The sequence below is a fragment of the Bos taurus genome, chromosome 23, assembly GCF_002263795.3.
Source record: "Bos taurus isolate L1 Dominette 01449 registration number 42190680 breed Hereford chromosome 23, ARS-UCD2.0, whole genome shotgun sequence".
Classification (NCBI taxonomy): domain Eukaryota; kingdom Metazoa; phylum Chordata; class Mammalia; order Artiodactyla; family Bovidae; genus Bos; species Bos taurus.
This window is the reverse complement of record NC_037350.1, coordinates 20,788,904-20,815,078: the sequence shown is the minus strand read 5'-3', so window position 1 is coordinate 20,815,078 and position 26,175 is coordinate 20,788,904. Positions and strand designations below refer to the sequence as shown.

The window sequence follows — 26,175 nt, the reverse complement described above, 5'->3', positions numbered from 1 at the left end:
GCCTTCATCAGCTTGTTTTGTTTGTTACTTTCTAGAAAGTAGTCTTCTATTTTAATTCACACCCTGCACCCTCCTTATCCCGTATATAGTCAATCTTCCCCCTCCTTGAAGAGAACTGCTGAGGAAGCTTTCCAACGCCTGTATCTGATTCTGAAGACGGTTCCCCAACATTCATGCATCAGAAAACCCAAGTAACACATTCACAGCCTGCAAATGCTGGCCCCTCCCACCCTTCCCAGGTGTACCCTCCCTTGATACACTGTTAATTCAATCAAGTAACTCATCTTTATTGGGTGCTTTTATAAGCTAGACACACATCACCTCTAGCTGTCTACACAGCCGGTGCCATACTCCAACTAACTAGACTGAGCACCTTCATCTCAGAGCTTTCTAATCCTATTGGGTCTATACTCCATTGTCAGTAGGGAAACCCAATGTAAAAGAGTTCTTGTTTTGTTCAACAAATAATTATTTAATGCTCATTATGTATATGGTGCTAGAGGACAATGTGGAGATCAAGATTAACAGATTCATTTTTAACAGAGGAGACCAAACAATAATTTGTAAGATACGATATGATGGAATGATGGCTCATGATGAGTGGAGGGAAGAAAAATGAAACAGACAAAGGAGAGAGACAGAATCTGCTGTTTTCAATCAGATCAGGGAAGACCTCTCTGTGAATGTGAGGTGTAGGTAGATGTTAATCAGTGGCCCAGAACTCGAGCAAACATTTAAAGGGAAAATATTCTAGGCAGGGACAACAGCAAACTCAGAGTTTGAGCTAAGGGTCTGCTGGGTGGTGCTAAAGGCAGCCAAAAAAGGCAATTGACAGTGACTTGATGGAGGTGCCTGGGATCCATCAGCAAAAAAGATATGTTAGGCTTCTGTCTAGAGTGGAGCCTTTAACAAACCTCTGGGATGTCATCTAGAACCTTTGGGATGTCAAACCGTTTTTTAAATTTTTATTTGTTTGTGTGTTTGTTTGTTTGTTTTTGGCTGCACTGGGTCTTTGTTACTGTGTGCGGGCTTTTTCTAATTGCAGGAAGTGGGGGTTACTCTCTAATTGTGGTGCTCAGGCTTCTCATTGCCATGGCAGGCTCTAGAGCTCAGGGGGCTCAGGAGTTGTAGCATACAGCTTAGTTGCCCCAAGGCATGTAGAATCTTCCCAGACCAGGGAACGAACCCATGTCCCCTGTGTAAGCAGGCATATTTTCAACCACTGGATCACCAAGGAAGTCCATGCCAAAGGGATTTGATGAATGTTTTGGAAATGTCTCTCCTCAAACCCAGCTGCACGTTAAAATCACTGGAGGATTTTTTTGTTTTGCTTTGCTTTGCTTAATTTTAAATATCAGTGTCCAGAGTTCCAACCCCCAAATAATCTGATTTAATTTATCTCGAGAAAGCTAAGCCATCACAGTATATTTTTTATCTCCCCAGGTGATTGTGATACATATTCATGATTGAGAGCCATTGATATTTAAACAACAAATATTAGTTGTATAGATGAAACACATCTGGTCTCTAGGATGTGTTTTTCAAGGTGCTTTATAATGTACATATTAAAGCAAGGAAAAAATTTAAAAGACATAAACATTTTTAAATTAAATTAAAAAAGAGAGAACGAGAGAGAATGAGAGATCCAGAGGTTGGAAAAAATGGTCTGAGTTGATCAGAGAAAACTAACCCATGGAAGAAAATGCTTCCTGGTGAATTACTCTAAGAGACATGCAGAGCAGGTGGTTTATACAGCCCTAGAGCAGACCTGCTTGGCTGAAAGTATTTTCAATGGACCCAGCCAATTATGCATGCTGTATGCACTCAATCACTTCAGTCATGTCTAACTCTTTGGGACCCTGTGGACTGTTGCCAACCAGCTTCCTCTGTCCATGGGATTCTCCAGGCAAAGTACTGGAGTGGGTTGCCATGCCCTTCTCCAGGGGATCTTCCCTACCCAGGATTGAACCTGCATCTCCTGCATTTCAGGCAGATTCTTTACCGACCGAACTACCTGGGAAGCCCCAGACTAGTCTAATTCAAGTGTAAGCATCTGTCCGCTCCAAGTGAAGGATGTGGCTGAACTGGCAGGTTTCAGTCAAGCATCACTAGGGGGCAGCATGGTGAGCTGAGCGGGAGCGCGATTATTCATGTTGCGACACCGCCATCGTGTGTCCAAATGGAAAATGGCACTCATTTTGCAGTCTCGCAAATCACCCCCAGGCGCATCTTAACTTATTTTCACAGAAAGGGGCCAGTGCTGTCGTGCTCCCCTTAGTATGCATGTGTATTTCCCAAAGAGCTGACGATATTTCAGCCTGTCCATGCTGAGAAAAGTCTTCCCAAATAACCAAGATCATCCAAACTCAGTAAGAGGGCAGCACATCCACTGCTGTGTGATAAATAGTGACTCAGTGGATCAACACTTATCACTGAGCCATGTTTTTAGAGATTGGCAGTAGCAGAAAAATCTACTTATGAAGAGAGAAACAAATACCAGGAAATATTTTTTAAAGGATGCTTAGATGGGAAACTGCTAAAATATTTCTGGTGGAAAGACAAGTTGATGTGTGCTATTCAAACTCTATTTCCCCAATTCTAGTAACTTAAGACTACATGCTACGTAGCAGAAAATAGGGATCCAAAGACATATTTGTGTGTATCTAGGCAACACTTAGATTGTATAGATGAACCCAAAAGGAGGTGACTTACCCCCAAATCATTCATATTTGTAAAAATGAATTACAGTTAAAGACAAATTGTCTTCCAGTTCCTCCTTGCTGGGTAATCAGAGAGGCCAAAAAAGCAAGAAATAAACCAGGGGTTCAAAATTTTGGCTGCACAACAAATTTACCTGGAAGCTTTAATTTTCTAATCCTAAATAACCTGATGTCAGAGTAACATTCTCAACCAATTAAATAAAAATTTCTGGGTATGAAACTCAGCCATAAGTTGTTGTTCTTGTTTTAAGTTCCCCAGGTGATATTTTTGTGCAGCCAAATTCAAGTGCTATTGAACTAAAAGTTTCCTATTCTTGCACTCAGTCCCTAAGCCACACTTAAGTATGTCATTACAAGGGCAGCCCTCCCTCCTTCCTAGACCTAGACTCACCTCTCAGATTCATCTTTTAGCCTAAGACCGTACTCCCCTGATGCTTAACAGATTTCCATAAGAGTGGGAGGGATGTGACAGAGCTCAAAATAGTGATCTACAGCCTGTCTGTAAGTTTGTTTTTGGAATCACTTAGCCCCGTACAGTATGAGGTATCTGAAGCATCATGTATCATTTCAAATTGTATCCTCAGCATCTAACACACCTGCCACACTGAAAGGACTCAATACACACTAAATGGACAATCTCCATAGCCAGACAACACTCTGCTGACTTACCACAAATTCTGCAAAGATGACTTGTGAAAAGAGAAGCAAAAGAAGCTGAGGGTAGGCTGATCTGTGAGTCCGTGAGGACTTTATAACTGGGCATTGAAACCCTCAAAGGAGAAACGGCATGGCAGTGTTACCTGAAATCCCCAGATCACAGATTGCTAAATTGACAGTCATTATTTCCGCAGGTCTCAGCTTCTTTTTTCGTCTAGAAGACATATAAAGGACATACCCATTTCCAAACGTGGACAGAATCCCTACAAGGAAAAATAGAAATTTCCATCATTAAGACTAGGATTTAGAGCTGCCTCGGATATGAAACACTTCTCAATTTCAAAAACGGACACCATTGATTTAAGAGGGTAGTGAGAGGACTCTAAATAAAAATCTAAGTTAAGAAGATGAAATAAAAAGCATGAGGTGTAAGTGACAGGCGAGGGATGGGTTGCCTCCAAAAAGGATAGGAGTCAGGGGTTATTAAACTGCACTTACCCAGAAAAAGGAGCCACTGATTTCCCAGTGAAGCTCAGGAGGGTGAGGGAATCCCCATGGTCAGTACTTGTACTAGCCCCCAGGATGGAGCATCTCCTTAGCCATCTTTAGAGTACTGGCTTTATAGAAAAAACTCCTTCCCTCTGATGAGAAGGGTGAACCCCTTGGCTATCAGTAAATTCTGAAGACGAAGTGACCCAAACAAACTGAGGTGCTTTTACTCTCCTTGTGGACTCCTGAGGGGGAACTGGCATTCAGGAGTGGCAGAGGCCAGACTAGGTTAGCATGGCCCCCTGCAAGGACAGGGTTCATCTCCTGGAGACACATCCAGGGCTTTTTGCATCCTGCGGACATGGACGTTGGGTGTCTGCCACTGCTACTGGAGTAGGCACGGAGGGGAAGTGGGTGACAATTGGTAACGTGGGCTCTCCCCCTCCCACCAAAGGGAGAGAAGGTGGCCGTCAACCCACCAACCTACCAACAATGGTATCAATGTGTTCCCACTTTTAATATCCTTTTATTAATGACTGATCAGCTTTGGCATTACAATGATAACTGTTCAAAAGCTCTTGCAAACCCAGTTTAAATCCAAAAAGACCCAATCCCTACTGACTTTAGTGAAGAAAAGAATACACCTACTTCCATAGCTTAACATGTAGAGTAGATTTCTTCAGGAATTCTTGCTTCATAGCTGTGTATAAATGAGAATCTGGTACAGCTGCCTTTAGTAGTAAGGAATAAGGAGAGTATTAACAGGAGAAACCCAGATTTTTCTATCTTAACTTCTACTTCTCCACCACAATTCATTTGAGGGGCAGCCGTGTGTTTCACAGCTGGGTGTTTCAGCTGATGGTATGAAACCAGCAGGCACTAACTGCTTCGTGCTCTTAGGAAATTGTGAATTCCAGGCGTCAGATTGGCCTTGTGGGCCATTAAAACCTCTTTAGCTTTCTTAAGACAGAAGAGGCAAAAAATAGGAGAGACTGTGGAGATTCCAGAGCAAACCAACTGCAATGAAACCCAGGTCTCATTCAAGGGAACCAGCTAGCAAGGCGCACTGGGAAATTAAAAAGTGACAACATGGCTGGAAAAATTACAAACACGTGGCTTCTACTTCGTATCCAAAAAGATTAAAAGCAGTAACTATGCATTTGATACACAAAGATCATTTAAACATCCTTTGTCTTTTTCTTCTGAGAATACTGAATTTCTTACTTTTCCTTTCTCAAATTATTTTTACTACTGATTCATTAAGGCTTCACCCAGTGCCCAAAGCTTATCAAAAAAATAGTCAACTCTCTACGAGCTACATATAAATTGTTCTCACAGGCAATCTCCCCTAGGGGAATATTAACAGAACACAAGCTTATTTTTAATGAGAGTTAAAAGGAGAAGAAGATGAAGAAGGTAAAAGCTAAAGCAAGGGGGACTTTTTTGATGATGACAATCCTGACTCTTTCTATGAATACAAAAATGTTAGATCTTGTGTATAGACCCTTGATGAACTAAGTGTTTCTAGTAAAAGAACAGAGGATGGAAATGGGTCTCTTGTTTATTTCTCCTCTATTCCAAACTCACGTTATTTTTTCATCTTCCAGTTTTCCTTAAGACTTCTAGTATTTCACAAGAATTTCACTCTACTGGTTCCTTAAAAGAATCTGGGCACATCCTTACACCTGTCCTAGAAGTGGGGGAATCAGGCACAGAACCAAGCCCAAAACTGGGTCAAGGATGAGTCCAGCCTCCCCTTCCCTCCAGCTGAATCTGGCTGCACCCTGAACAGAGACCTGGGAACATACGTTTGGTCCCACCTTCGACTCCCTGAGTCATCTGAGGCTCCCTTTGTTCCTGGATTCTTTTGGGACCTCTTTTCCTGGAGCCTCCTCAGTTCCTCCACTTGAATATTACAGTAGATTTTCCTTCAGACCCCTAAACATCCTATTTTGTGTCATCTGGAGATATCTGTCAGGTTACAGATGCTACTTTGTAATTCATTCCTCACAACTGATTGAGACAAATTCTATTTATAAGATGTCTATTTTTCTGTCTTTTCTGATCACTGAAGGTACTTACGTTTAATAAAAATGCAATGTGGATTTTACTACCAGATAGTCTCTGTGTGGGCAGAGGGCAGTTTGCCCATTATGTTCACAGCTGTGTTTCCAGCAGCATAAACAGTGGCAAAGGATGGGCCCTTTGCCCATACAGTTGTGTTTGAAAGGATGTGGAGGTCCATTTATAAGAAACAGAATTTAAGTCAGTATGATAATAACTAATAACAAAACCAAGGACTCAGGAAAACCCTTTGCAGTAGAATTTCTAATTCAATTTCATTAATTCCTTTTCCTCAAGCACTGACCATAGAGGGGTCTCCAGACTTTTCTAATGAGTTTGGCTAATTTCAGGAGGTTAAATGAAAGTCTTAGCCAGTAATAAGTAGATGAGAAAGAGAGATGGGAGGAGGAAAGAAGGGAAAAGGAGAGAAAGAAAGAAATTGAGAAAGCTTGACCCAACATGTAAAAAGATTAAAGGCAGACACATCTAAAGACGTAACCCACCTGCATGCTGGTTACCCAAATTTAAAACAATGATTTTAAATGTAAGAAAAATATTACGGTTGAATCTAATTACCTAGACTGGTGCTGTCCAATAGAAATATAATGGAAACCAGAAATATGAGTCACATACATATTTAATTTTTTTCTGGTAGTCATATCAAGCAAAATAAAAATATTACTATTTATTTTGAAAATATATTTATTTAACCTAATGGGTTAGCTGTGTGTGCTATGCTAAGTCGCTTCAGTTGTGCTCAACTCTGCATGACCCTACAGATTGTGGCCCGCCAGGCTCCTCTGTCAATGGGATTTTCCAGGCAAAAATACTGGAGTGGATTGCCATGCCCTCCTCCAGGGGATCTTCCCAAACCAGGGATCGAACCGGCATTTCTTGGTCTCTTGCACTGAAAGGCAGGTTCTTTACCACTAGCACCACCTGTAGCCGATTGTTTAAAATTATTAATGAGCTATTTTACATTATTTGTTCTGGTCCTGTGTTTTCAGTATCTGATTTCTATTTACACTACACATGTCTCAATTTGGAGAAGTTAGAAGTACTGAGGAGCCACTTGTGGCCACCACGCTGGATGCCAAAGCCAGGAAGAAGATGCACCACGCTGTGGATCAGGCACAGAAACTTTAGACCCTGGACTGACTTCCACTTATTATTCAGACGTTTTTTCAACTCTCACCAAAATCACTTGGTGATGCTGTCATGGCCAGACTTGACTTCAGGTGAAGCAAACTCAGTATGATCCTCCTGACGGTAGCTTGGGGACAGAGTTCCCTCCGTCGCAAAAAACAGAGGCTAAACTGGATGTATTTTAAGGTCCATTCTGAGCCTATACTCTTAGCATCACATCAAGAACACTTTTCAAAAAGTAAAAGCACTCTATTTTAAATAAGATCTCCTTATCATTAATTTTATTACTCGGTGGACAAACCTACTACCAAAGCAATCAAAATGAAATAGTCTCAAGATAAATTATTTTGCTGTAAAGCTTCTCGGATTATCGAGGGAATATTTATTCCTAATAATAAAGATAATGGAGTCGTTTCTATGAAACATAAAGGCCGGATGCCACCCGTTTTTCCTGCTTCCTCCCACTCTTCATCTCAAAATATACACTTAAGTGTTGGCATCTTTGTGCAAAGTCAAGATAGCAGCCTATGAATTTTCTAGATGCAGCCTTTGCACAGAAAAAAAAAAAAAAACAAGGAAACTTACCAATGATTGTTAAGTAAAAGCCAGCCACTAAATCCGCTTCCCAGGAAAGCTTGGAAGCAAAGGGATCCCCATCGCGAAGATAAGGCGGCCGGCGCTCGTCCGGGGGTGGGGCCGTGTGGTTCAAAGCCATGCTCTCCTCCAGCGCAGCGGTCTGAAAGGCAGACGCGTGCAGGTCACAAGAGCCCAGAAGAAGCCCGCCCGACCCATCTCACGGCCGTGCCCCCAGCTTTAAAATGAAAATCAAGTTCGCAGGGTCATGCTTGAGTCTCTAATAACTGGTGAACACTTGCGCGTTTTTCTTCCACTATCCACATTTGTCAATATTCAATTCGCCAGTGTGTAGGCTATCCAAGTGTCTGTTATTTCCTTCCCACTGCCACCCAGTTTGTGCCACTTCACACCCTCCTTGGGTGAATAAGAGGCTGAAGGCCAAATCTCATCCATTTTACTACTTCTGGCAATTTTTTTTTAACTTTTAAACTTTTTACTTTATATTAGAGTATAGCCGATTAATAATGTAGTGATAATTTCAGGTGGAGAGGAAAAGGGCTCAGCCAAACGTAGAGTATCCATTCTCCTTGAAATTCCCTTCCCATCCAGGCTGCCACATAAGGCTGCTTCTCAGTTTTTGTAAAGGTCTGAGCCAAGAAAAGATGTGGTTTGGATACACACACACATACATGCACACACACATATGAGATATTTAATCAATATTTATTAAAATCCTATCAATATATAAAATATTTTAATTTGCCAGAGTATAGTGGGTTTTTATTTATCCAAACTGCCCAGAGGAGCATCTCTGTCAGTTATATGTTCAGTGAGCTTCAGAATTTTTCTAAAAGAAAAAATAGTCATTGATTATTAGAGCACTGAATACAAAGAGACATAGAATCTTCACTAAATGAGGTTAAGAACTAAAGGATTGTCAGGAAAGGAACAGAAAAAAAAATATTTTACAATAATAAAATTTAAAGCTGAGTTACTTAAAAACAAAATATCTTTCAACATTAGACTGTTTAGAAATGAGTTCTATTTTGGTAGAACTCTGTAATTGGTGCAGTGATAAAGAATCAGCCAGCCAGTGCAGGAGACCCGGGTTCAATCCCTGGGTCGGGAAGATCCCCTGGAGAAGGAAATGGCAATGCACTTCAGCATTCTTGCCTGGAAAATCCCATGGACAGAGGAGCCTGGCGGGCTACAGTCCGTGGGGTCACAAAGAGTCAGACACGACTGAGTAATTAAACAGCAACAACACTAGGCTCATCCACAGGCAGATTTGAGTTTCAAATTTCTTAAAGCAGAAAGCAACTCCGTTATTGCCCACCCCCACCCCTTCCAATCCATTCTCTAAATCCACTGTTTGCTGTAAAAATACCATATAACAGTGCAAATGCTTCTGTGAAAAGTCTGATATTTCAGGGAAGATGCCAAGAGTTGCAAAAGAAGCCTCCTATCTAAAAGTGAAGAATAAAATAAATGACTGCTCGAGACACCCCCCCCCAGATTTATGATTCTATGCAAAGATTAAAAAAAAAAAAAAAAACTCTTGGAGTAAATTGTATGTCATTAATCACATTATTCATGTTCAGATATTCCTTTGAGCAATAAAATATACTCTGGCACCCTAACATTTGCTACTTAATGGTCTTTTGCCCATAAATAATGCTTCTGAAAACTGTTCTCATAACAGCTTATTATAGAAAAATCTAAAGACATCCCCACTCCTCATCACCTGTAAAAGTTTTCAATATTTTTTGAGTTACTAGCATTGACCTCTATGATTTCACAATAAAAATTAAGAGGTAACTTGAGATGGAGCCAGACCCAAGTTCTCCTGTCTAAACTGAAAGAATTTACAAATGACTATTTAGCAGATACGGAAAACAGAATGGCAAATCATCACCTACTAAGAGGAAGTAAATACTTTAAATCAGTGTCAAGGATGATGATTTAATTCTATCCAACTTTATCCAGTCTTAGAATTATCTTCAAAGAATGTTAGGCCACAGATTTCTCTCTGACCTGCTGAATTGTCACTGTTTAAGGCAGGAGGTAGCATGGACATTGTAGATAGCTACTTATACATAGGATCTGAAAGTGTTCTTCCCAAAATGGGCTTCCCTACTGGGCTGCTCTGGCTTCTGAAAAGTTTGTGGTTTTTTTGCCTGAAAGCTTTATCAACCCCACATTTATTTCTAGGTATATACCATCTGAGGGGCCTCCCAGATGGCACAATGGTAAAGAATCCACCTGCTAATGCAGGAGGCTCAAGAGACACAGGTTCAATCCTTGGGTTAGGAAGATCCTCTGGAGTAGGAAATGGCAACCCACTCCAGTGTTCTTGCCTGGCAAATTCCATGGACAGAGGAGTCTGGCGGGCTACAATGCTTGGGGTCATAAAAAGTTGGACATGACTGAGCACGCATGCATGCACATATATTATCTGAGAAAATAAGATGTGAATCTGTCAGCATCCATGAAATCTTTAACATCAAGGAGTTTCTGAAATGAGTTACTTGGTACCCAGTAGCAGCCAGTGGAGCTGAAAATAAGTGGGATACTGCTGCTGCTGCTAAGTCACTTCAGTCGTGTCCGACTCTGTGCAACCCCATAGACGGCAGCCCACCAGGCTCCCCATCCCTTGGATTCTCCAGGCAAGAACACTGGAGTGGGTTGCCATTTCTTTCTCCAATGCGTGAAAGTGAAAGTGAAGTCGTGTCCGACCCTCAGCAACCCCATGGACTGCAGCCTACCAGGCTCCTCCGTCCATGGGATTTTCCAGGCAAGAGTACTGGAGTGGGGTGCCATTGCCTTCTCCAAAGTGGGATACAGGTAACATCAATTATGGCATAAAGGAGGAGGATGGAAACATGGTAAAACATGGTGATGCTTGAAAGTACACGGAAGGCCATGAAATATCCAGAAAGTTAACAAAGAAGCACCCAAGAGTTAGGGAAAGGACATCAAAGCAAGAAGAGCAGCAAGAATTGACAATATTCAGCTTCTAGAGGTCAAATTTCTTAGCATTAAGCCTAATATAATGTAAGCAAGGAAACACAGATTTTAAAATTCTGTAAGTCCAATGGATGGCTTATCTAGGTCATTGTCAAGTGGGTGTTGGCCCATTTTTACTACTGTCTTCAAAGGCTACCCACAATAGGCCTAGAGGACAAAAGGCCTGTGGTTAGATTCAGTTTAACCTCAATTCCAAAACTATGCTGAATCAAAGTGGTGAAAGCAGATGGACACGCTCATCTTGTCCTTGATCTTAGAGGAAATTCTTTCAGTTTTTCACTATTGAGGATAATGTTTGCCATGGGTTTTTCATATATGGCCTTTAATATGTTCAGGTAGATTCCCTCTATGCCCACTTTCTAGAGAGTTCTTATCATAAATAAGTGTCGAATTTTGTCAAAAACTTTTAAAAGAATTCCTACAGATGAAAAAAATACACACACACATTGATTCCAGAAATGTGTGCCCCTCACTAAGCTGGAGTTTTGCAGTAAGAGGCCAAAAACTTGAGACCAAACTTCCTTGTAGCTCAGCCCCAATGACCAGCCAGCCTGGGCCCCTCATCGTAAGCAGTGAGACCACTACTGAAGACCCAGGGGTGGAATTTTCTTTGCCTGCTTTGTTCTCACCTCTCTGCTGCCCTCTTCAATCTCAGGCTCTGCCTTTTCCGCTGGAGAACCACAGTGCCTTATGCCATCACCCTCACCCTATCCTTTCCTGTCAAATTCTTCTCTAATAAATTGGAGTTGACGCATGTGGTCGACATAGGAGAGTGTTCACAATATATTTGTTGGGGAAGAAAAAAACTATCAAAGACTTATGAATCACTTTTTTTTTTTTAAGTAGAGAAAAAAATAGAAAGATATATATCCAGGGGTTATGTTTTTTTTATTATGAACTGTGGTAGTATTGTTACTATGCATAGTGATATTAGGAGGAATTTTTCCTCTACTTTTTATTTGAGATCACTTGATGATATATTCATTTTCTAATTATGTAGCAGGGGTATGTTACTTTTATAATATCTATATTTTAATATAGGAGTTGTTACAGATTATTTGTGAAATTTGTGAAAATTTTACACCCATTCATTCATATAAACATTTACAAACTACAGGTTGTATGGTAGGCCTCTACTGAGTCCATGAGTCCCTTCCCTTGGGACTTTGTCATTAAGAGGGGGCCTCGCTGGAGTTGAGTTAGATTTTTCTGCAAAAGACTACTCATAGCCCTGCAATCTCAGCACACACAGGGAGCAACTCACACCTCTGCCCCTGATCTGTGCCTAGCACTGGCCTGAATGTATGTCAGCCACAGGTCTGGGACCCAGGAGACACCTTGGGAATTTTCTCCCCATTTCTTGAGTCTCTTCTTGCTCACTGAGTGTTCTATAAATTTAATAAGCATAAACCATGCTCTTCATGGTGATTTTTTTTTCTGTGTCAGCAGCTGCAGAAGCTTGATGTTCATCAGGCAGTCATAATACTCATACTAATATATTGTAAACCACATCTGTTCCCTAGTGAAGCAATCTGGATGATTCTGGCATCCTTGTATTAAGGATATGGTATTTTTGTTTTTTATATACATGAAGAAGGACCCTGCAAGAGCTTCAACAAAGTGGCAATCAAGAAAAAAAAAAATAATAATGTGGGAGCTCAAATAACCCCAATCCAGGTCTCCGGAGAGGTAACCTTTATAAATTAGTTAAGTGTTAATGAGATCCTTGCCTTCTCTACAGGAGAAATATTCACAGCCACAAAGAACACTAGTGATCAGCTGAGGTCGGCTGTCAAACAGAACTGCACATAACACCCTTCAGATTTTCCTGTCGTGGTTCAATATGATGCTAGAGAAAAAAACAGTCTTTTTTTTTTTTGACCCACTTAAGACAAGAAGCATGAGAAGGAAGAGAGGGATAGAGGAAAAGAGAGGAAGTGAAGGCGGGAAAAGGAAGCAAAGAATATTTTCTGCTGCAGAACCAAACCAGCAAGAAAGCGATCAATTCAACTCAATAGCTCCTAAGCCATGTAAAAAGGGGGCTGAGTTGTCTGTTGAGAATAATAACCTTCAAGTCAATTTATTCCAAGCAGTTCAGCTTGAAGCAAATTGACAAATCTAAGGCAATGGGAGGATTGTAAGCCATAGAAGTCTGCTTTAATTCTGTCTTAAATCATTTGTCTTAACTTCTTGTGTGTCAGCTGTCACATAACTCCCAATTCAACCACCTCTCCTCTTCTGAACTTCTGAGTAATGAGTTTGAAATTAATTTATCCCACATTCTCTCCAAACCACTTTTCCCAGGCAAAAGGCACTACAAATTTCATGTAAGAATGACCATTTTAATTCCCAGTTCTCAGTACTTTTCATTCTCAGGACAAGAGTCCCCACCTACTCAATCCAAGTACCAGACAACATTGTCCAATTCTGGCAGGGGGCACATTTGCCCCTTGCTTTGCCTGGGGTACTCCTATTCTCTCTATATTAGGATCTCTTCCTAAGGAAGCAATCAAATAGCCCAGACCTCTGCAGATTATCAAGGTAGGCATTGTCTCAAGAGCATACAGGAAAATGTAAGCCCCAGAGGGGACACCAGAACCTCAGGACCCCTACTGGCATCATGACAGAACACCAGATGGGCAAACCCTTCTCAAGTGGGGAATACTTTTGTCTGTACCCTCACAGTGAACATTTTATTTCCTCCCCCCAGCCCTTAAACTCTAGGATAAAAAGAACCTTGGGCAAAATAAAATGGCTTTGAAAAAGGGATACAAAATCCCCTGCTTCCTTCCCAAATTCATGTCCTGCAGGCTCTAAGCTCATCCAACTCTCCACATCAGATCATGTAGCTGAGATTCCTAGTGACAACATTGCCCTCAGGAATAGTCATGGCCAACATGAAGCACATGCAGAATCTTCAGCAAATGAATCTATTCATATTCCTTTGAGAAGAAATCAGCCATACCACATGAGGGTTAAAGAAAAATGGGAGGAACAACCCGGCTAGACACACAGTTACTTTGACAGGAAACTCAGAGGGCTTCAGACAGATCCGAAACTGTAATTTTACTGCAATCTCTCATTGTTCTACTGTTCTTCCTTGTTGCATTCCTGATCCAATATTCTGTTTCTGCAATGCCTTTTAAACATAAGTTGATAAGCATTAGTTGATAGATTTCACCCTAAACTCAACAAGAGGGAAAAAAAAAATCCAGTTCGCTTCATCAATTACACAGTGGCATTCGGCATAAAGAGTCAGACAGAACGGCTCTAACTTGCTCCTCGTTCTTATAACCCCAAAGAGGAGGGAGAGACATCCCCTAAAAGTGAATTAAGAACCGCAGTCTCTGTGTCAGCCTCGGCCATCCTTATCATTCCCTTTAATTTTCCCGACAATCATCTTAGAATTCTTTGTTTCTTCATTTTTTTCCCCCTTGTTAAAACTCACCAATTTAAGGGCCTGCCAAAAAGAAATGTCTTTCCCTGGGCTTCTCAAGCTGGGTTTGCTCAGATCTTGCGATGTCTTCCTATTGGTTCTTTCCAAAACACTAGTTACTCTGCCCTTCAGCTGATTTTAAACAGTATCAAGTGAAAGGTACTCATTTTCTAGACTTTCCTGCTCTCTCCACCCCTCTTTTGAAAGGACCAATCATATCTTTGGAAAAAATAATCTCATTTTATTGAATTATTGAGAAGAGATGTAATTTTTGGAAGCTTAACTTATTGGTGATTAAAACCCAGCAGCAGCTACTGGGCCCAGATATTGATCAGAAACTAGAATAATGCTATTTGCTGACTGTACTTTAAAACACCATACGCTTGCTTTTTTATTTCCAGATTTTAAAATCTCAGATTACTATTTAGGACCAAGAATTAAATCCTAGAGCTTTTTATTAATTGTCTTCTTAGCTTTTTTAAAAATATCAAAGCACACTCTCTTCAATTGCCTAACATAACTTCCTGAAGGAGAGCACAAAAATAGAAAAAGAGAAGCTCACGTATTATTTTTAAAGCATAAACCTTTGTCCTGACCTGGTTTACAGCTCTAAAGGTTTACCAAAATTAAAATCAAGGTTTTTGCTCTCTGGTATTAAGCATCTATGGGATCCTAGCATGGATCAGATATTCTTCGCATAACTGGAATGTGTTTAGAGTTCCACACGCCTTGTTCCATTACAACTCCGAGACAATAATTTTTTGTCAGTAAGAATACTGAGATTGGGGCTTCCCTTGTGGCTCAGTGGTAAAGAATTTGCCTTCCAATGCAGGAGGCACTGGTTCGATCCCTGGTCCAGGAAGTTCCCACATGCCTTGCAGCAACTAAGCCTATGCGTGACAACTGTTAAGGCTGTGCTCCAGAGCCCAGGAGTCACAACTGCTGAAGTCCACATACCCTAAAGCCTGTGCTCTGCAGCAAGAGCTGCCACTGCAATGAGAAGCTCTCGCACTGAAACTAGAGAGGAGCCCCTGATCACTGCAACTAGAGAAAAGCCCACACAGCAATGAAGACCCAGCAGAGCCAAAAAATAAAATAAAATGATAAATAAATTTAAAAAAAAAGAATACTGAGATTTAGAGAAATTCAGCAGCTCATGAGAAGTTATACTACTTAACTCCTAGTAGAATCTCATTAAAAACTTGTGGACTAAATCAATGAACAAACATTTAACCCACACAGAACACTGTTTCAAATGTATTCAAATGTTTTCATGGACAAAGGGAAGAAATTATATGTATTTTAAAGGAAAAAAAAAAGGGTATGTGTCAATAAACACAGTCATTTCAGGCAAGCATCCTAAAAAATAAGACTATTTCAGAGCAGTCCCAAAAAGAAATATTCCCAGAATTTCCAGTACAATCTCAATTTTAAATATTCTATCTTGTCAACACAATAACTGTGCTTTTTCGATCATGAGATCCCATTTTTTAATTTCAGACTTATTGAGGTATAACTGACATACCAAATTATAAAAGATATTTTAAGTATACATCATGGTGATTTGACATACATTGCGAAAGGATTTCCTTCCATTGAGTTAATTAACACATTCCTTGCTTTATATATTTATCTCTGGTTTGTTTTTGTTTGTTTGTTTGTTTTTTGGTGAGAACATTTAACTTACATTCTCTTAGTTTTTTTCTATTATATAATACAATGTTAAATTTCAATTACAGTTACCATGTTGTATGTTAGAGGTTCAGATCTTATTCATCTTATCACTAAAAGTTTCTACCTTTTTACCAACCTCTTTCTATTTCCCCCAGCTTCCAGCTTTGGCAATCCCTTTTCTACTCTCTGTTTCTATCAGTTTGACCTTTTCTTTCTTTAATATTCTGTATATAAATGATATCATGCAATAGTTGTCTTTGTCTGGCTTATTTCACATAGCAGAATGCCCTCTGTTCAGTTCAGTCACTCAGTCGTGTCTGACTCTTTGAGACCCCATGGACTGCAGCACGCCAGGCCTCCCTGTCCATCACCAACTCCTGGAGTTTACTCAAATTCATGTCTATCGAGTCAGTAACGCCATCTAACCATCTCATTCTCTGTCATCCCCTTCTCCTTCTGCCTTCGATCTTTCCCAGCATCAGGATCTTCCAATGTGTCAGTTCTTTGCATCAGGTGGCCAAAGTATTATAGTTTCAGCTTCAGCATCAGTCCTTCCAATGAATATTCAGGGATGATTTCCTTTAGAATTGACTTGTTGGATCTCCTTGCAGTCCAAGGGACTCTCAAGAGTCTTCTCCAACACCACAGTTCAAAAGCATCAATTCTTCAGCACTCAGCTTTCTTTATAGTCCAATTCTCACATCTATACATGACTACTGGAAAAACCATAACTTTGACTAGATGGACCTTTGCTGGCAAAGTAATGTCTCTGCTTTTCAATATGTTGTCTAGGTTGGTCATAGCTTTACTTCCAAGGAGCAAGCATCTTTTAATTTCATGGGTGCAATCACAATCTGCAGTGATTTTGGAGCCCCAAAAAATAAAGCCTCTCACTGTTTCCATTGCTTCCCACCTATTTGCCATGAAGTGATGGGACTGGATGCCATGATCTTAGTTTTCTGAATGTTGAGTTTTAAGCCAACTTCTTTACTCTCCTCTTTCACTTCCATCAAGAGGCTTTTTAGTTCTTTTTCACTTTCTGCATAAGGGTGGTATCATCTGTATATCTGAGGTTATTGATATTTCTCCCAGCAATCTTGATTCCAGCTTGTGCTTCTTCCAGCCCTGCATTTTACATGATGTACTCTGCATATAAGTTAAATAAGCAGGGTGACAATATACAGCCTTGACATACTCCTTTCCCAGTCCAGTTCTAACTGTTTCTTCTTGACCTGCATACAGATTTCTCAGGAGGAAGGTCAGGTGGTCTGGTATTCCCATCTCTTTCAGAATTTCCCACAGTTTGTTGTGATCCACACAGTCAAAGGTTTTGGCATAGTCAATGAAGCAGAAGTAGACATTTTTCTGGAACTCTCTTGCTTTTTTGATGATCCAGTGGATGTTGGCAATTTGATCTCTGGTTCCTCTGCCTTTTTTTTTTTAATTTTATTTTATTTTTAAACTTTACATAATTGTATTAGTTTTGCCAAATATCAAAATGAATCCGCCACAGGTATACATGTGTTCCCCATCCTGAAACCTCCTCCCTCCCCCCTCCCCATACCATCCCTCTGGGTCATCCCAGTGCACTAGCCCCAAGCATCCAGTATCGTGCATCGAACTGGATTGGCAACTCGTTTCTTACATGATATTTTACATGTTTCAATGCCATTCTCCCAAATCTTTCCACCCTCTCCCTCTCCCACAGAGTCCATAAGACTGTTCTATACATCAGTGTCTCTTTTGCTGTCTCGTACACCGGGTTATTGTTACCATCTTTCTAAATTCCATATATATGCATTAGTATACTGGCTTACTTCCTTCTGGCTTACTTCACTCTGTATAATAGGCTCCAGTTTCATCCACCTCATTAGAACTGATTCAAATGTATTCTTTTTAATGGCTGAGTAATACTCCATTGTGTATATGTACCACTGCTTTCTTATCCATTCATCTGCTGATGGACATCTAGGTTGCTTCCATGTCCTGGCTATTATAAACAGTGCTGCGATGAACATTGGGGTACACGTGTCTCTTTCCCTTCTGGTTTCCTCAGTGTGTATGCCCAGCAGTGGGATTGCTGGATCATAAGGCAGTTCTATTTCCAGTTTTTTAAGGAATCTCCACACTGTTCTCCATAGTGGCTGAACTAGTTTGCATTCCCACCAACAGTGTAAGAGGGTTCCCTTTTCTCCACACCCTCTCCAGCATTTATTATTTGTAGACTTTTGGATTGCAGCCATTCTGACTGGTGTGAAATGGTACCTCATAGTGGTTTTGATTTGCATTTCTCTGATAATGAGTGATGTTGAGCATCTTTTCATGTGTTTGTTAGCCATCTGTATGTCTTCTTTGGAGAAATGTCTATTTAGTTCCTTGGCCCATTTTTTGATTGGGTCATTTATTTTTCTGGAATTGAGCTGTAGGAGTTGCTTGTATATTTTTGAGATTAGTTGTTTGTCAGTTGCTTCATTTGCTATTATTTTCTCCCATTCTGAAGGCTGTCTTTTCACCTTGCTAATAGTTTCCTTTGATGTGCAGAAGCTTTTAAGGTTAATTAGGTCCCATTTGTTTATTTTTGCTTTTATTTCCAATATTCTGGGAGGTGGGTCATAGAGGATCCTGCTGTGATGTATGTCTGAGAGTGTTTTGCCTATGTTCTCCTCTAGGAGTTTTATATTTTCTGGTCTTACGTTTAGATCTTTAATCCATTTTGAGTTTATTTTTGTGTATGGTGTTAGAAAGTGTTCTAGTTTCATTCTTTTACAAGTGGTTGACCAGATTTCCCAGCACCACTTGTTAAAGAGATTGTCTTTAATCTATTGTATATTCTTGCCTCCTTTGTCAAAGATAAGGTGTCCATATGTGCGTGGATTTATCTCTGGGCTTTCTATTTTATTCCATTGATCTATATTTCTGTCTTTGTGCCAGTACCATACTGTCTTGATAACTGTGGCTTTGTAGTAGAGCCTGAAGTCAGGTAGGTTAATTCCTCCAGTTCCATTCTGACTTTTTAAATTTGTGTGTGGATTCTCTACCAATGCCAGGCCATGTCTTTTGTGTAGATTCATTCTTGCCACAAAATGAAATCTTTGTGTATATTCAAGAGACCCAAGATCCAGGATTAGTTATACTTGGATGTGTGCTAAATCACTTCAGTCACATCTGGCTCTTTGCGACCCTATGGACTGCAGCCTGCCAGGCTCCTCTGTCCATGGGATTCTCCAGGCAAGAACACTAGAGTAGGTTTCCATATCCTCCTCCAGAGGATCTTCTTGACCCAGGGATAGAACCTGCATCTCTACCATCTCCTGCATTGGCAGGTAGGTTCTTTACCACTAGTGCCATCTGGGAAGCTCTTTAGTTATGCTTATTGTTGATATAAAAAGGTAACTAATGACCACAGAGAACCAGAGTTAAGTGGCCAAGGAGAATCCCAAATGCTGGATTCCAAGAAGGAAGACATGAATGGTTTAGAAGAGCGGGACACCTTCTGTGCAATGTAATAGTGTCCATGAAACTATTTGGGTGGTATTATCTATTTCTAAAATTAAAGAATATCTTTTCTTCTACCATGCAAATCTAACTGGTTCTGGGAATAAAACAGTAAAACAACAAATTTTGTTCCGTCTTTCATGGAGTTTCCATTTTAACAGAGGTGCAAGATCACTACAAAAATGTATTTAATTACTGTTGAAATAAGCACTTATTCAGTAAGCATTAATAGGAATTACAAGTGTCTCCAAAGTCATGTGGTGGGAAGTCCCTATTTTAGAGGTGGGCCAGAGGGAGTGAGAGGATGGAACAGCAGGACCCTGTGGTCTTCCCGCTATGTCCTCTGCCTCCTTTTGTCTGTGGAAAGCTTTAGTCAAAGAAAAAGCTTAATCAGAGAAATAAGAACATGCAGAAACAAAGGGAAACATTCCAAGGAGACTAAATGATGATAATGTAGTCATCAAACATAGTTAAGGGCTTTTAGTTCCTTCACAAGAGCTATGGATGATATTCTGAACCAATTCCTGTGAGCTGTCTTACAGATACTGAAATCCCCTACCAGGTGGAAGAAGTCATTAATAATTACATGATGACCAGACTATAACTGTGACATAAGCTGCCACAGTTCCAAAAATTGGCCTCAAAGAAATGGAAACAAACCAACCCTGGAACTGAAGATTAGCTGCACTTAAAACAACCAAGATGGTGCTGGTCTGACCACTGATGATCAGTTTCAAAATATCTACCAGAGATAACTATGCTGTTTCTGCATGTAGCCCCCTCCTTCTGTCTATAAATTTCTTCCCCTCTGACTGTCAGTTGGGGGAGTTGGCCTTTGGACAGAGGTCTGCCCTCCACTCCAGTTGCCAGCATCTGAAATAAAGTGAAATTTACTTTCCACCAATCTGGCTGGTTTATTGGCATTTGAGTGGCAAGCAGCCGGATCCAACACCTTTCAGTAACAGATGTGCCTTGATAAGGTACTGGGGTAGTTAAAAGCCTCAGATGCAAGAAAAGCTGTCATTTATCAGATCCAGCACTTAGCACCTGCCAGGGGTCCTCCTGATATCCAGCCCAAGACAAGAACCTGTGAGGTGCATATCTCACTCTTTTCTGGGTCTCAGCCAAAAATGTCTCAATACCACCCCCAGGACAACAGTATCCAGCATCTAGTCCACTGAATTGTGTTCTCTGGTGTGTGTCTGTGTGTGTATACTTACTGCTTCAGTTGTGTCCAACTCTTTGTGACCCTGTGAACTGTAGCCTGTCAGGCTCTTCTGTCCATGGGATTCTCCAGGCAAGAATACTGAAGTGGGCTACCATTTCCTCCTCCAGGGATCAAAACTTTGTCTCTTGCTTCTCCTGCATTAGCAGCATGAATATTGACAGTATTCTTTACCACTGGGCCACCTGGGAAGCCTGTGTTCTCCATTATACATCCCCAAGTAATCTTGAACTTCTCTTTCATAGAGCTCCCTTCTTAATGTATGTCTCTTCTGCCTGAAAAATTCATGGCTACAGGAACTGTGACTCTTGGTGACCAGTGGTGCCCCCAGGACCAAGCACACCATCAGAAGCATATTTAGTAGGCACTCAGTAAATATTTTTTGAGTGAATCAATCAATGAGCAGGAGGGCCGTTCCATGTTAGAACTGAAACCAAGAGGCAAGGAGTCAGGGTGACACAGCAGAGGTCTTGCACAGCAAGACTGGCCCACGTTGACTGTTCCCCTGCTCCCTCATGAAGAAAATAGAGTAGGAATTTGAATTGACCTTTATCCCTTCTCTCTTGCTTCTGAATTCTTCTGATTATTAGTCACGGTGCTATTTTTCAGATCCTTTAGTGCAACTTTTCAGTTATAAGCTCTTGGGCCCCAGATATTGATAAAGGAAGATTTTCTCATCCATTTATTTGTCCTTAATCTTCTTTGTCTGTCATTTTGACTTAACACCAATAATACTCAAGCAGATGGTTGTAAGTTAATGCTGCTTCCCTGGGATTTAACATATAAACTTGGGCATTAGGAGAAATGCAGATTTATGTCTCCTTTTATATCAGGAAAGCAATCACCATAAAAGAATCCATCTCAATGAATGTTTTTCCCACACAGGAAGCAAAAAACCTATGTATCTCAACTGAAATAATCCGAGTTGTCAACTGAGCTACTATGAATAATGTATCTAGTAGCATTTTTTCCAGAATAGTAGCCTGAATCCAGCTCCCTGGGTCTACACTTTTGAAGGACTACTTCCATCTTAGCTGAGAACAAACTCAAATCTAAGTCATCTTAAGGGATGTGCAATTATTATTTTGAGCATCCCTGCCCTGTAAGAAATACACTAGTGCAGTATTTAAGTTTTACTATAGCTGACTATTTTTTTTAAATTTTCTTTATTCCCTCTTTAGGGCTTTTCTCCTTTCTTTGGCTATATGGTTCCATTCTAGGTATTCTAGATATCTACTCTCTCACTTCCTTCATATCCTCCTCCAATGACCTCTTTACAGTGTGGTTCTTCCCTGGTCAACCTATATAAAAATGCCCAGCTTTCTACCTTGGGAGAAAGGTAGATATACCTTCCAGATATAATTCAGGAAGGAAGAATCCAAACACTCTGAGTTGAAGAGACTGAATAGGGAGTTTTAAAAGGTAGGAAAATATCATCTCTAATGGAGCCATATGTCATCCAATCAAAACTGACCCAGACTTGACACAGATGTTCAAATTAACAAAGACATGAAAACAATTATTATTATAACTCTATTATATATGTATATTCAAAACTTAACTAGAGACATGGAAAGTATAAAAACGTCCCTAATCAAACTTCCGAAGATGAAAACTGCAAAGCCTGAGATTAAAAAAAAATACTCTGGATGGTAGTATTAGATCAGAGAAGATGGTGAATTTGAAGAAAAAGCAATAGAAACTCATAAATGAAACAAACAGAAAAAAATATAATTTTATATATGTAAGTTTTCTCTTATTATTTAAATGTAGTGTGGGATATATAGTATATATAAAAGTAAAGTGAATGAAAACATTACAAAGATTAGAAGTGAAGAATTAATACTATGTGGTTCTTATGTTATATGCAGAGTGCCTATCCTTTAAAGGTAGACTGTGATCAGTTATGTGTGTAATAATTCCTAAGGCAACCACTAAAATAACAAAACAAAGAGTTGTAGCTAATAAGCCAACCAAGGAAATAAGATGATATCATAAAAGTAAAAAAAAAGGAAGGAAGAACAAAGATTAGATGATGTCTTTGTCAGGGTTCTCCAGAGAAACAAAATCAACAAGGCTGTGTGTGTGTGTGTGTATGAAGAGGGAGAGATTTATTAGAAGAAATTGACTTACATGCCTATGGAGGTTAATAAGTCCAGCAATCTCACTCACTTCTGGGTATTCTTCCAAAGAAAACAAAAGCACTAATTTGAAAAGATACATTTACTTCTATGTGGGCATATTTACCATATCCAACATAGGAAGTAAACTCAGTGTCCATCGATAGATGTATGGATCCAGAAGATAAATGCTGTTGTTCAGTAGCTAAGTCATGTCCAACTCTTTGCAACCCCATAGACTGCAGCAAGCCAGGCTATCTTGTTCTTCACTGTCTCCTGGAGATTGCTCAAATTCATGTCCTTTGAGTCAGTGAGACTACCTAACCATCTCATCCTCTGCCACCCTCTTCTCTTTTTGCCTTCATCTTTCCCAACATTAGGGTCTATCCTAATGACAAAATTGTTCATAATTTTCTGTCTAACTAAAGGAAGAAAAGGGCTTTCCTGATGGCTCAGTGATAAAGAATCCACCTGCAATGCAGGAGACAAAGGAGACAAGGGTTTGCTCCCTGGGTCAGGATGATCCCCTCGAGGAGGAAATGGCAACCCACTCCAATATTCTTGCCAAGAAAATCCTGTCAACAGAGAAGCCTGGCAGGGTACAGACTATAGGGTCACAAAGAGTTGACCACGAATGAGCAACTGAGCTTGTCAAGGAAGAAAACCTCTTTGATTGCAACTGCATTATTAAAAGGCTTTTAAACCATACTTTTACCGTGCCAAGTCACTTCAGTCATGTCTGACTCTTTGCGACCCTGTGCCCACCAGGCTTCTCTGTCCGTGGGATTCTCCAGGCAAGAATACTGGAGTGGGTTACCATGCCCTTCTCCAGGGGATCTTCTTGACCCAGGAATCGAATCCACATCTCTTATGCATCCTGCATTCCCAGACAGGTTCTTTACCACTAGCGCTGCCTGGGAAGCCCAAATCGTACTTACCTGTTTTCAACTCTGAATAGAATAACAAGCCTCATGGCTTTTTGTCTAGCTAGAAGATGACTTTTGTCAAAGAGATGATCTTTCTCTGCCTCTTACTCTGCTTTCTGGAACACTTTTCCTCGCGCCTCCAAGATCAGCTAAATGTCACTATAGGTACCATTCCATTCTCACCATCACATTCCAATGCAGAGAACCACTAATTCCTCCCTGGCTATACTGACCACTATTACACTGACTATGATAGCATACATCCCATTGTACCTTAGTTAATCCCCTGTGTCCTTGACTATTCCCTCTGTATAATTCTTAAATACACAGACTGTGTTTTGCTCATTATCTTTGTATACGTCATACCTTCACCTTGTCTGCTTCATAGTAAACATTCCAAAAAAGCATACTGAGTAAATATTCGTTGTCACCGATCATTTCACACTATGAAAACACCAGGGTCTTTGTTTCCCTTCCACCCCATCTGTGAACCTTCATCATTGACATCTACATCTATACATCTAATATGTATATTAGAAATTCATGGTCAGAATGAGAATGTTAAAGACTGGATTGATCAGTCTTTAAAGAATTTTACTCTGATTGCACTTTTCTGATTCATCAAATGTACAAAATTGAAAGTTAGCATTTGTTGTCCAACAGCGTTTTTAATTTAGAACCCTTAGCCCCCTGAGATAACTATGAGCATGATGTCCTAGGGCATGACATTCCTGGAAAGTACTATTACTCATTCTCGTCACCAATCTGCATTTAAAGGTCAAAATCTGAAGCTCCTTGTTATATATGTGGGCAATGACCTTGGAAAGGATTGACTTTTCACTGCTCTCATTCATCCTCAAATAATTACTTTTTCCTAAATAAACTTATCAAAGATTAGAGGGAACTCTACATTAAAAGGGTTCCCTGATGGCTCATGCTGTAAAGAATCAGCCTGAAATGCAGGAGATCTGGATTCGATCCTTGGGTCCAGAAGATTCCCTGAAGAAGGGAATGGCTTCTAAGATCACATAACCTATTTAGTCTCTGTTGGTTCTGAGACCAATTCCAATGTGCACGTTCATGCACACACACACACACACACACACACACACACACACACCCCAGCAAGTAATTCTCCAGGCAGCAACAGGATGTCCTGCAATTCGACTCAGTTCTGACACTATCTATCTGAAGAGAGCTTCAGATCCCACAGGTCAAGGAAAGACAAGGTCATTTATCCTCCACCCCCTCCTTCAAACACCAGCCAGTTGCAAGCCCAGGTCGTTATCTGTTTCTGATCAATTGACTACAAACTGTAGGCTCCAGACCCACCCTAGCTCAGAACACCAGCTGCAAGTCCAGATGGTTACCTGTACTTCTGACCAACTGCCTATAAATTGGAGGTTCTAACGACCCTTTTTTCGGGCTGGATTAATTTTCTAGACCAGCACTCAGAACTCAGAGAAATATTTTAGTTACTAAATCCCTGATTTATTGTAAAAGGATGTAACTTGGGAACAGCCAAATGGGAGAGATGCTTAGGGCAAGCTTGCCCCTCTTCCCAAATTTCCACATGTTCACCAGACTGAAGCTCTCCGTACCCTATCCTGTTGGGGGATTTTTATGGAGGCTTCATTACATGGGGGTTCCCCTTGTGGGTCAGACAGTAAAGAATCTTCCTGCAATGCAGCAGACCCGGGTTCAATTCCTAGGTCAGGAAGATCCCCTGGAGGGGAAAATGGCAATCCACTCCAGTATTCTTGCCTGGAGAATTCCATTGACAGAGGAGTCTGGGGTTGCAAAGAATCTGACACAACTGAGCAACTAACACTTTCACTTTCTTTCATTACACAGGCATGATTGATTGAATCATTAGTTCAGTTCAGTCTCTCAGTCGTGTCTGACTCTGTGAGCCCATGAACTGCAGCATGCCAGGCTTCCTTGTCCATCACCAGCTCCCGGAGATTGCTCAAACTCATGCCATCCAACATCTCCTCCTCTGTCGTCCACTTCTCTTCCTGCCTTCAATCTTTCCCAGCATCAGGGTCTTTGCCAGTGAGTCAGTTCTTTGCATCAGGTGGCCAAAGTATTGGAACTTCAGCTTCAGCATCAGTCCTTACAAGGAATATTCGGGACTGATTTCCTTTAAGATTGACTGGTTTGATCTCCTTGCAGGCCAAGGGACTCTCAAGAGTCTTTTCCAATACCACAATTTGAAAACATCAATTCTATGGCGCTGGCTTTCTTTATAGTCCAAATCTCACATCCATGCATGACTGCTGGAAAACCCACAGCTTTGACTATAAAGACCTTTGTTGGTAAAGTAATAACTCTGCTTTTTAATATGCTGTCTAGGTTTGTCATAGCTTTTCTTCCAAGGAGTAAGCGTCTTTTAATATCATGGCTACATCTGCAATGATTTTGGAGCCCAAGAAAACAAAGTGTCACTGTTTCCACTGTTACCCCATCTATTTGCCATGAAGTGGATGAGACTGAATGCCATGATCTTTGTTTTTTGAATGTTGAGTTTTAAGCCAGCTTTTTTACTCTCCTCTTTTACTTTCCTCAAGAGACTCTTTAGTTCCTCTTCACTTTCTGCCATAAGTGTGGTGTCACCTGC

At 40.6% G+C, this 26,175-nt stretch overlaps 1 protein-coding gene across 1 annotated transcript in view; it reads right to left on the bottom strand.

Annotated features, from left to right (window-relative positions):
• The window catches only part of OPN5 (opsin 5), a 32,387-nt gene extending 24,596 nt beyond the window's left edge, over window positions 1–7,791 (bottom strand). The window contains exons 1-2 of the mRNA NM_001206080.1: window positions 7,662–7,791; window positions 3,521–3,640 (exon numbers count right to left, since the gene is read on the bottom strand). Of these exons, the coding sequence (NP_001193009.1) occupies window positions 3,521–3,640; window positions 7,662–7,791 (250 nt within the window). The remainder of the gene's footprint in view (window positions 1–3,520; window positions 3,641–7,661) is intronic.
• Window positions 7,792–26,175: the final 18,384 nt, after the last annotated feature.